At 44.1% G+C, this 10,731-nt stretch overlaps 1 protein-coding gene across 1 annotated transcript in view; it reads left to right on the top strand.

Moving 5' to 3' along the window:
* The window catches only part of LOC105537019, a 43,894-nt gene extending 42,922 nt beyond the window's left edge, over positions 1 to 972 (top strand). Inside the window, exons 4-5 of the mRNA XM_011976505.1 lie at positions 435 to 498; positions 668 to 972. Coding sequence (XP_011831895.1) covers positions 435 to 498; positions 668 to 972 — 369 coding nt within the window. The remainder of the gene's footprint in view (positions 1 to 434; positions 499 to 667) is intronic.
* The last annotated feature ends 9,759 nt before the right edge of the window (positions 973 to 10,731 follow it).

Below are 10,731 nucleotides of genomic sequence, written 5' to 3'. Positions count from 1 at the left end.
GTGTGTCTGGAAGATTATGTTTTAACAGACTCTTCATTTCGATGGATCCAATAATGCACTTAGGGAGATGTCTGGGCATACTGAGGACAGGAAGAGAGAAATGAAAACACAGCCTTATATATTGTTCTTAACAGGCTTGTAGCAAACATCATCTGGGTGAATTTAGGTGATTGAGGAGAAGAAAGACACAGGAGTGAAATTCTGTGATCACCAGGGGGAAGTTCTACGCTCAGACTGAGCCAACTGACTTTTCTGATCTCTGACAACCAGGGCGGCACAGGATGCTCAGTGCAGAGAGGAAGAAGCAGGTGGTCTCTGCAGCTGGAAGCCCAGCTCCCACCCTAGCTGCTTTGCATGTCCCTCCTAGCTGCCTTAACTTCCAGACCCCATATCAATGCCTGGGTCAGAGCTCTGGGGAGGAACTGCTCAGTTAGGACTCAGAGGGAACCATGGAAGCCCCAGCACAGCTTCTCTTCCTCCTGCTACTCTGGCTCCCAGGTGAGGGGAACATAAGGTGGTTTTGCACATCACTGAAAACTCCAGCCACCTCTGCTCAGCAAGAAATATAGTTAAAATTCAATGTAGATCAACAATTTTGGCTGTCCTCAAAGGCAGTGGGTTTGATCTTGATTACATGAGTGCATTTCTGTTTTCTTTCCAATTTCAGATACCACCGGAGAAATTGTGATGACGCAGTCTCCAGCCACCCTGTCTTTGTCTCCAGGAGAAAGAGCCACCCTCTCCTGCAGGGCCAGTCAGAGTGTTGGCAGCTACTTAGCCTGGTACCAGCAGAAACCTGGGCAGGCTCCCAGGCTCCTCATCTATGGTGCATCCAGCAGGGCCACTGGCATCCCAGACAGGTTCAGTGGCAGTGGGTCTGGGACAGAGTTCACTCTCACCATCAGCAGCCTGGAGCCTGAAGATTTTGCAGTTTATTACTGTCAGCAGTATAATAACTGGAACCCACAGTGATTCAACATGAAACAAAAACCTCAACAAGACCCTCAGTGTTTACTGATTATACCAGCTGCTTCCTTGACAGACAGCTAGTGGGGTGGCCGCACAGTTTTAGCATCTCTGCTCTATTTGGCTGTTTTGGAGTTCACGTTCTAAAGTCCAAAATGACTTATATTAATCCATTGCCTCATTCCATTTCAGCATGGCTATTAATCACATTTTAGAAGGCATCTCTGTTTATGGCATCACAAAGAGTTTAATAAATCTTCTGTGCAAAAATAAACAACAAACACACTTATGAAGCCGAAATATCAAAACTCTTTCAGCACTCTGAAAATTGGCGAACCATGAAGTAATTAAGGATGCATATTCTTTATAGAAAAAAAAAGTACTAGTGCTTTGAGTAAGGACAGATAAAGTCTGTATATAGCTTTTTACCTGTGACAGCACTGTTTTATTCCCAGGTCATTCAGCATGATTTACAGAACTGGAGTTTTACCAGTGTGAGGATAGCAAATAAAACTGGCAGCTTGCTGCCAAAGTGGGTGGACTTGAGTAAAGCCAAGGAGTGGAAAAAAATTCTTCAGTGTTTTTCCAGCTAAATGTGGAGAACTCCATAGGAAATGAACAGAAAAAGCCCATAGCTTTGCTAGTCCAAGATGATGCCCTGTTTGGGGCAAGTAGTACATCTGCTGACGGTAAATAGCAGATTCCTGGATAAGATAGACCCATATTGCTGAAACAATCTCTACACACATTCCTAGTGACCTAGAAGCTATAGATATGAGTGATGAGAACCAGGAGTTTCCTGTGCAAAGTAAAACCAGAGGGAGGTAGGAACTAGCTGCATTTTGTATGCAGTTTGCTTTTTAAACCACACACAGATGGGTTGACAGAGGATAGATTTATAACTCCAGATATTTGAGCAAAATGTCTCAAATCATTGGTGACCACTTCGCTGTGCAGACACATGTGCAGTTCCTATAAATTCAAACTAAAGATTGATATTAAAAATAAAAAGAAACAGAGATATCTGTGGTCAAACACCATGTGAGATGCAGATTTTTCAATTTCATACATGAAAATACATTTAATACATCTAATCCACTGAACATTATACCTCAGCCTATCCCATCCTAAATGTGCACAGAACACTTACATTAGCTTACTGTTGGTCAACGTTATCTTACACAAACTTATCTTACAATAAAGTTTTGAATACCTCATGTAATGTATTGAATCCTGTACTGAAAGAGAAAATACAATAGTTGTATGAATACTAGAAGTTCTATTTCTACTTGAATGCATATCACATTCACACCATCTGAAAGTCAAAAAACCATAACTCAAACTATCTTAAGTCAGGTACTATCAGTAAGTTCAGACAAGTAACTCAGAAGAAAATTTAAAAATGATCAGAAAAAAAACAAACAAACAAATTCTAGGCCTGGCATGGTGGCTCAAGCCTGTAATCCCACCACTTTTGCGTAACCAGATGGACCCTGAGTCACTCAAGATAAAACAAGAAAGATACTCTCAATGGTCCCTGAAGCATCTGAGAAGGAACCAAAATGAATAAAAAGAGCCTTCACAGCAAAGGAGGCTCACTCTCTACAAAGAGACATGAAAAAGCCAGGGAAGTCTTATGCACCCTGGCTGGTGTATTTGTTAGGTTAAGCCACATTGCAGACACAAATGTCTTTGTCTGAAAGGTGCAGACAAAGGAATAGGGCCAAGGTCTCCACCAGAGGCTACTGGCCCTATATTCCTCTCAAGATAAAAGTTGAGAAAAAGGAATTCAGACTTCTCTGGGATTTTTATATGCTGTAATCCACCTGTCAATATTCCCAGGTCCCCTGAGAAAAAATTAAACTGATGACATCAGAAGGTGTCAGGACAAATGAGGACCCCGTGGTGAGTGTGTGCTCATGTCCTGATCTGCATGTGGACCATTCCCTTTGGGCCATGTTGGGAACTGGTGACCATGGTTCTCACTGCAGAGTGCAACAGAGGTACTGACATTTTGCTGCTGTGCCACAGAACATCACTGCTGCCTGAGGGGCTATCCCCGCTCATAGCTAAGTATTCAAGGCATGACAGTGGGGCATATCCACTCCTGGCTGCCACCTAAACATTCCAAGCCCCAGAACCTTATTCAGCAAAAGCAGGACTGCATATTCAATGGAGATTGGAACACTACCTAGTTAATTTAATAGTTGCTACAAAAAGATGAAAATGTCACAAAGCCTGGTGTCACAATGGAATGACCCACTTTGGCAGATCAGTGACGGACTGTTGAAGGATGAATGCCTAGGCCACCTGAAAAGGAAACTGAGGAGGTATCCCAGGTATAGTTACGAGGAGGTATCCCAGGTATAGTTAATCGTTGTTGGTCCTGGTGGCATCCACTAATAAGAAGGAGACCAAGAAGATACTAGGTATTTTTGGGTACTGGGGACAGTAGAAACCTTACGTGGGTATTCTTTTGGTCACATTAGTCAAAATCACAAACAAAGTTGCCATCCTTGAACAAGGCCCTTTGCAATGATACCCTTGGAATCTGTTCAACAAGGCATGACTGAAGCACTCTTTAAAACCTTTAAAGCCTGCTTCCTTGATGGAAATCCAGGTGTTCACTATTTCTATGTATGCTGACTGAAGCCTGTGGCAACAGCAGACACCAGTTGTGCCTCTTTTGAACGGCCACCCCTTGCTTGCTGTAGGACACTGATAGGGGCTGAGTGTCTCAGAGCTAGAGCATCAGGCATGATGCCGCTACCTTAACTACCCATTCTCATTCTGGTGCCTACAAACACAATCAATAAAGCTGGACTGGCCCAACAGATCCAAATTATTAAATGGAAATGATGCAGTCAGAATTCGCCCTAACCCAGTTCCCACAGGATCCATGTGCAAATGAATGAATGCCCATAAACAAATGACAAGCTTCCTGGAAGGGAACGAATGACCCATAGAGGACAATTTAGTTTCTCCTTTGGCCACAATGAGCCAAAGATTCAGAGACATACCTGTGTCAGTATGGCATGGGGACCTGATGATTATACAAAGCAGATGCCAGTGGGTCCAATGGGTGTGCCCACCATCCAGCCAGGGGATGGCGTCTTTTGACTGACACTGAACATGGACATTCTACCCAATGGGCCACACTACGTGCAATGATAGCAGCCATGCTGACTGTCCCTTACACTGTATTTTGCTCCATTTCCACTAAATCATGGGCCATTGTCAACAACCCAGCCACCTGGTCAGGAAAATAGCAACTGAGTGACTGAACTATTAAAGGATCCCCTGTGCAGGGAAAAGGACTAGGACAATAGTTTGCTTCTTGGACACCTAAATGTATGTCACACAGTTAGATACTGGGGCTACCATGGCCACCTTCAAGAGGAATTTATGTCATGTTTTTCAATATTCCATGGGACTTTACTTTGACCAAGAAACAACCTCACTGCACAATCAACATGACAATGGGCACGTTCTGTTGGAACATAATGGATGTTCCATGTAATTACCAACACCCAACACTACCTGCTGTACTTGGATAAATACCTCAGGTGTCCTAGAAATACAAGTAGAGGTGATCCTGATGCAGGCTCAATGACTGCAGACAATGGGGCATCTGAAAGATACCCCTATCACCTCTTTAGCTGCAGTGGTCCTCAGAGCTGTCCTGAAAGGGTTTGTTGCATGGGAGGAAGGAGACTGGGATGACAGTTCCAGAACAGCACCCTGTGCTTCCCATTCCCACCCCTACCATTATGTCCTGCAGTATTCCTCGTGGTCCACCATCTCTTTTCCAAAACCTTTGGCATCTCACATGGGTCATAGAATCTAGCTCATAATATTTTTGTGACAAATGACTTTTCTGAATATCTTTTGTCCTCAACTATGTAACTAGTTTACTGACAAGAGAAATTATTTTGTGAATCTGGTCTAGTGATGGATGAATCTGGCCTAGCATCTCCTTCATTAATATCCATGAAAAGACTCATAGTCAAGACTCACTAGGACTCAGCATCTGCAATCCTATATAAGATGCTAAGCCACAATCCTGACACTAGATGGTAGACAAACCCCATAATAACCCTAAGACAGAAGTCTGATCATAGAAATACTGGGAGAGCTTAAGAGTGATAATGTTTCATTATCAATAGCCCCTAAGGCTGGAATGTGGTCTCTGTGTTACCTAGACTACCTGGGAGGAGCTGCCAGTGTCCTGAGTTGTGGGAACCACCTCTGTGCTCTGTGATCTGAGACTAGAAGCCCAGCCTTGCCTTCATTCCTGCCTTGGCTGTGTCCCCAAACCCACCTGCTATGGACCAAATTGTGCTTCGGAAATTCTTATCTTGAATCTCTAACCTCCAGTATAGCTGCATTTGAAGATAAAGCATATAAGGTGGTAATTAGGGTTAAAGGCGATGATAAGGATGGGGCCCTGATTCAATAAGATTAGTGTCTTTATAAAAAGAGACCCCACTGAGCTCTCCTCCACCCCCAACCTCCATGCATGCAGTGAGGAAAGGCCATGTGAGGACATGGACAGAAGGTAGCATCTGAAAATCAGAGGGAGGGTCCTCAGCAGAAAGCAGACCTTTCTGGATCTTTATCATGGACTTCCCAGCCTTCCAAACTGTTAGAAGAAAATGTCCTTCCTTTAAGCCATCCAGCCCAGGGAATTTTGGTGTGGCAGTCCCAGCAGACAATCTACTTCCCCCACCTTCTCTGAGCAGGATCAGCCTCAGGAGGCACCTTGTGGACTTTGGACCCATCTTTTCTTTTCTTCCACCTTCTGTTCTACCTGGTGAGGAAGGGGGACTGAGGCTTCATCCTCAGATAGTTTGATTTAAACGTGAACATTTCTTTGATGATGAAGTTGTTAGCCTGCTTTTTCTCTTTCTGATCAAAATTGCATCAAATTGAATGAAGTGCTTGCTTCGTATTAATATCTGGGGATCTGCATGTTTGTTCCCCACTTGGATAATAGTCAGCATGTTGTGTGGATGCCATCTCCAGTCCCCTCCCTGTGTCCCAAGTGAGAGGGTGGCTGTCACCTGCAGGGCTGGCTGTAGTATTAACAGCATCCTAGTCTGGCACCAGCGGAAACCAGGCCTGACTCTGAGCTCCTGCTGGCTCCTGCTGCCCCGCTGGACATGATCCCTTCCTGGGTCAGGGGCAGTGGGCCTGAACAGATGTCACTCTGGCCATCAGCAACCAAGATGCCTTCAGAGGTAGGTGCTCCCTCCTCCTGTCCCCTCTCCTGCACAAATCTTCCCTAGCAATCTTCCCTAGCAAATCTTCCTGTGCAGAACTAGGGAAGTTCTGCACAGGAGCTGCTAAGGGTCTGAAATCTTCCGAGGGAAACAGGCTGGGGGACACGTCTGAATTCACATCCCCTTTTTGCCTCACATCCTCTTCCCACCTCCTTTATGGAAACCTCTAGTGTATCTTGTGGGCATCACTGCCTGGAGCATGTCAGGATGTTTTCTCCCACCTGCCACTCTGAATTCATGATGCAAATTCATCCTCACTTCATACTTCGGCTGGCCACGCCTTGTTTCTCTTATGCACATGGCCCAGCACGTTGCTGAACCCATGGTTCTGGCCCTACTCGGTGAATCTCTGTGGAAGGGTCATGGTTGGCAAGTCGTGGTTACTGGAGACCAGAAAGTAAACTGTGAAATATTGAGAAGCTTGTGCATGGAGTAGACATGGACCATTGTCAACAGAGTCCCAGCAGCTGGTGAGCCATGAAAGCTGGGCAGAGAGATCCCACATCACCCTAGCCAGAGGGGAAGTTGGAAATGAGCCTTGGAGGGTCTTCTTCCAGTGACCATGCAGCCTCTGAGCCACATGTGCTCCTTTCTTTGATGGAAATGACCAGAAGAGGAGTTGTCTATGCTGATGCTGAGCTCTGGTGAGAAAACTTCCCTCCATTCAGGGCCCAGACTCACTATCCATCTCCTGGGCATCTGCTGCTGTGTGATTCCACACATCCCACATCAGGTCACTCATCATCCTCAGCAATGGACAGCTCTCTGCTCTCAGCCCAGGGGAACATGGAAGAGGGTCCTGAGCTTTATCACTCTCAGGGACTGTGGTAAGAAAGGGGCCATCAGGTGTTGCACCTGGTGTTCATTTTCAACGTTCACGTTCAATTTATTAAAGTTTAAAACTATACCTTATACTAGCAATCAAAGTTCTCTTTATATTTAAACATACATCACATATTTTTTCATAAACAGATACATAGTATATACAAATATAGAAATACAACTTATTTCCAAAGCATTATATGTATTCGATACGTAAAGTTTATATTAGAAATTCATATTACATACACACATAATTTTACATTTATTTGTGTGGTATATGGCCCTTTTCCTTCCAAGCAGAACACAATCAGGCTGAGTAAAGACTTTGAGGACATTTGCTGACCCTCCCTCTTTGGCTCCAACAAGGTCCCAGTCATTCAGGACCAGGGAGGGCACAGCTGACAGCACCCATCCCAGGAACACAGAGCCAGTCCTGAGGTCTGGGTCCTGAGACTTTCACTCTTGCCAGGCTGTGGGATATATGCCTAATGCAGCTGCTGTGAATTTGTGAGCTGTTTCCTAACCTCAATCCCCTGCCAGGCAGCCCTGTGGGCAGGGGTTGTGGTTCCTCCCAGGTCCTCAGCCCTGTGGCTCAAGAGAGCAGATGCTTCCTCCACAGCCCATTGTCAGCACCTGGCAGCTCTTAGGCACTGCCAGCCTGACCTTAGCCTTGGGCTAAGGACCCTATTCCAAATGTCTTCTCATTTATTGCAGTACCTGAAAGTCTGTCTTGTTCTTAAACTCAAAGCCCACATTTCCATAATTGAGAAAGCTAGCATTTGCCACCTGGAAAATTAGAAACGTGAATTCATTGTCATTCTCAGAGCCTGGCCTCTTCCAAGCCCACCAGGTAAAGTTGCCCATATGTTTTCTTCTCTCCACACAACTTTAGTGACAATTATAGTGAAATGTAACGTGTGGTAAAGTCCTTATCACCTACACAGAAACCATCCTCTTCTCCTTTCGTGCCTAGGGCACCAGCTCTATCCTGCTGGGCATGGTGAGGACAGTGAGCCTCTCTCAGCCTGGGACAGGAGCAGGGATTAAGAGAACATGTGACTAGCTCTACAGTGCAATGTCAGGGGAGTGAAGGAGGGGCAGGGACTCTGGGAAGAATTTGATCCTTCCTGAGAAGATGGAAGGTGAAGAGCTTTGCTTCACCTTCTGAAGTCAATCACTTTATTTTAGATTTGGGAGCTGGGACACATGTTTCATTGCCCTGACTCCTTCCACATCTCCTCTTTCTCTTACAATAGCTCTGACTCAGTCTCCCTCACAGATTGTGTCCTGAAAATCTAATTTTCCCTCCTAATATGAAAACAAACCAACAAACAAAACTCTCTTACTCCTATCATGTGCTGTGAGATCTGACCCCGAAACTCTGTGATACCCAGATCATACAGGAAATAATCATCGATTTTACCCAAGAGATTTTCTAGCTAAAAAGAATTCTTGTGCTAGCTCTTCTCTCAGAAAAATTTTCTCTGTCTCTTGACAAAACTGACACCAGAAACAAGGTGGAAATATTTCCAAGAACAGAGGACAATCATGCGCTCAGTGAGGTGAACGACATCTCTCCCCCTTGCATTAGTTTCCAATGCTGTTGTTTAAATTGCCGCAGTCTTATTGACTTTACACAACATAAATGTATTACCCTGTAATTCTAGAGATCAGAAGTCTCACTGAGTCAATGTTAAGGTGTCAGTAGGTCTGTATTCCTTCTGCAGGCTACAGAGAAGAGAACTGTATTCCTTGCTTTTTATCTTCCAGGTGCTCCCATATTTCTGCTTCCATGGCCCCTTCCTTCCTCAAACCGCATCCCTCCCCATTGTCCCAGCTTCTCTCTGACTGTAAGCATCCTCCTCTATTTTAAGGACCTTTGTGATTATATTGGTTTATACTCAATAGCCAGGTTTCTTATTTTCAAAGTCCTTAACTTACATATGTCAAGTTGTCTTTTTGCTACTGAAGGTAGAATTTTTATGATATGGCTCTGATGACTGGAGGAGCACCAGGGTTTTTGATCTCATGCCAGTTTGGATAAAACAACACAGACACAAGTGGAGTGATTTTAAGGAGAGAAAGGTTTAACACAGAAGAAGGAAGGAAGAAGATAACAGCTCCGGCATACAGAGACAGAGAAAGGTGGGATTCAAACCAAGAGAAAACTCCATGTACAGCAGAAAAGAGGCTACTGTATGAGAAGGCTGGAGGAAGTGCTGTCTGGTTTGCATAGGGCTCTGGGGATTGATTTGAGCAGGCATATCAGTCATGTAGCCTGCAATGTAACTGGTCTTCCCACCATAGCCTTTTAATATGCAAACGCAGGTTGCCAAAATATTCTATACACATGGGGATATATGAGGGCAGCCATGTTGCCAGGCATATGTGGGAGAAAGGAAGAAGATGGTGGGAATCGCCATGTTTGGCTGGACTCAGTTTCTAATGGCCAGAATTTGCATATCAAAGCTTGCCAGCCTTGCTCTAAGAGCCAGGGCTTGCCTGCTAGACAAGAAACCTTTCTGGAGCTACTTTAAAAGAAACAAAACCTTCCCAAGGACCCCTTTTCCTCTCTATCTGCCTAAAATAATTTCTTAATAACTCCTTTAACACTTGGGTTCCAGAGACAAGGATGTGGACATCTTTTGGAGTGGGGACATTATTCATTCCACCTCCATAAACATATTCCCCAAAATTGTCCTTCTCAAACGTAAAATTTAAAAATCTCAAAGTATTTTCATGAAACAAGAGAGCTGGACCAAATCTTAGACTCAGGTTCCTTTCAATTGTGAGCTTTAACTGTTAAGGTATGATCACTCCACTCTCTCTAATGTAGATTTATTGACATGTAGATAGTTTTAGAAGATTTTTAAGTTTGTGACCCAGTGTAAACAAAACAGTATCTGAGACCGGTCTCAATCAATTTATAGGTTTGTTTTGCCAAAGATAAAGCTTATGGCCTGTGACACAGCCTTAGGATGTCCTGCAAATATGTGCCCAAGGTGATAGGATTACACATTGGGTTTAAACATTTTGGAGAGACAGAAATTATGAGGAAAGATATGAATCAATACATGAAAGATATATATCAGTTTGTCCTGGAAAGGTGGGATATCTTGAAGCAGGGGCCTCCAGGTCGTCCATGGCTTCAAAGGTTTCCTGACTGGCCACTGGTTGAAAGAGTTAAGCTCTGCCTAAAGACCTGAATTCATCATAAAGAAATACTTGAGTCAAGATAGGGTGTGTGGAAGCCATGGTTCTTGTCATGTGGAAGAATCCTGTGGGTAGCAGACAAAGTAGATGGTGAATGGTGCCTATCAGACATTTAAAAAAAAAAAAAAAAAAGTCAGACTCTTTGGAAAAGACTTAGTAAGGGGAGGAGATTCTCTCAAGGATGAAAATTTCCCTCACTACAGGCAACTTTGCAGGGCCACTTCAGAATATGATGAAGAAATATTTTTAGGGTAAAATATTTAGATTTTCTCCAGGGCCTATTCTCTGTCATGTTGGAGTATGGCATCTTATTGCTACAAAGCATCTGTTTTGTCAGTCTAAAGATCTCTGTTGTAATGATAATGCTGGTCAGTTGTGTCTGAACTCCAAACGGAAGAGAGTATAATGAGGCACATCTAAACCCACCTGCCAGTCATGGCCTAACCTA

The sequence above is a fragment of the Mandrillus leucophaeus genome, unplaced genomic scaffold (assembly GCF_000951045.1).
Source record: "Mandrillus leucophaeus isolate KB7577 unplaced genomic scaffold, Mleu.le_1.0 Scaffold1017, whole genome shotgun sequence".
In the NCBI taxonomy this organism is placed as follows: domain Eukaryota; kingdom Metazoa; phylum Chordata; class Mammalia; order Primates; family Cercopithecidae; genus Mandrillus; species Mandrillus leucophaeus.
The sequence above is the reverse complement of the archived record's forward strand: the minus strand, read 5'-3'. Positions and strand labels throughout refer to the sequence as shown.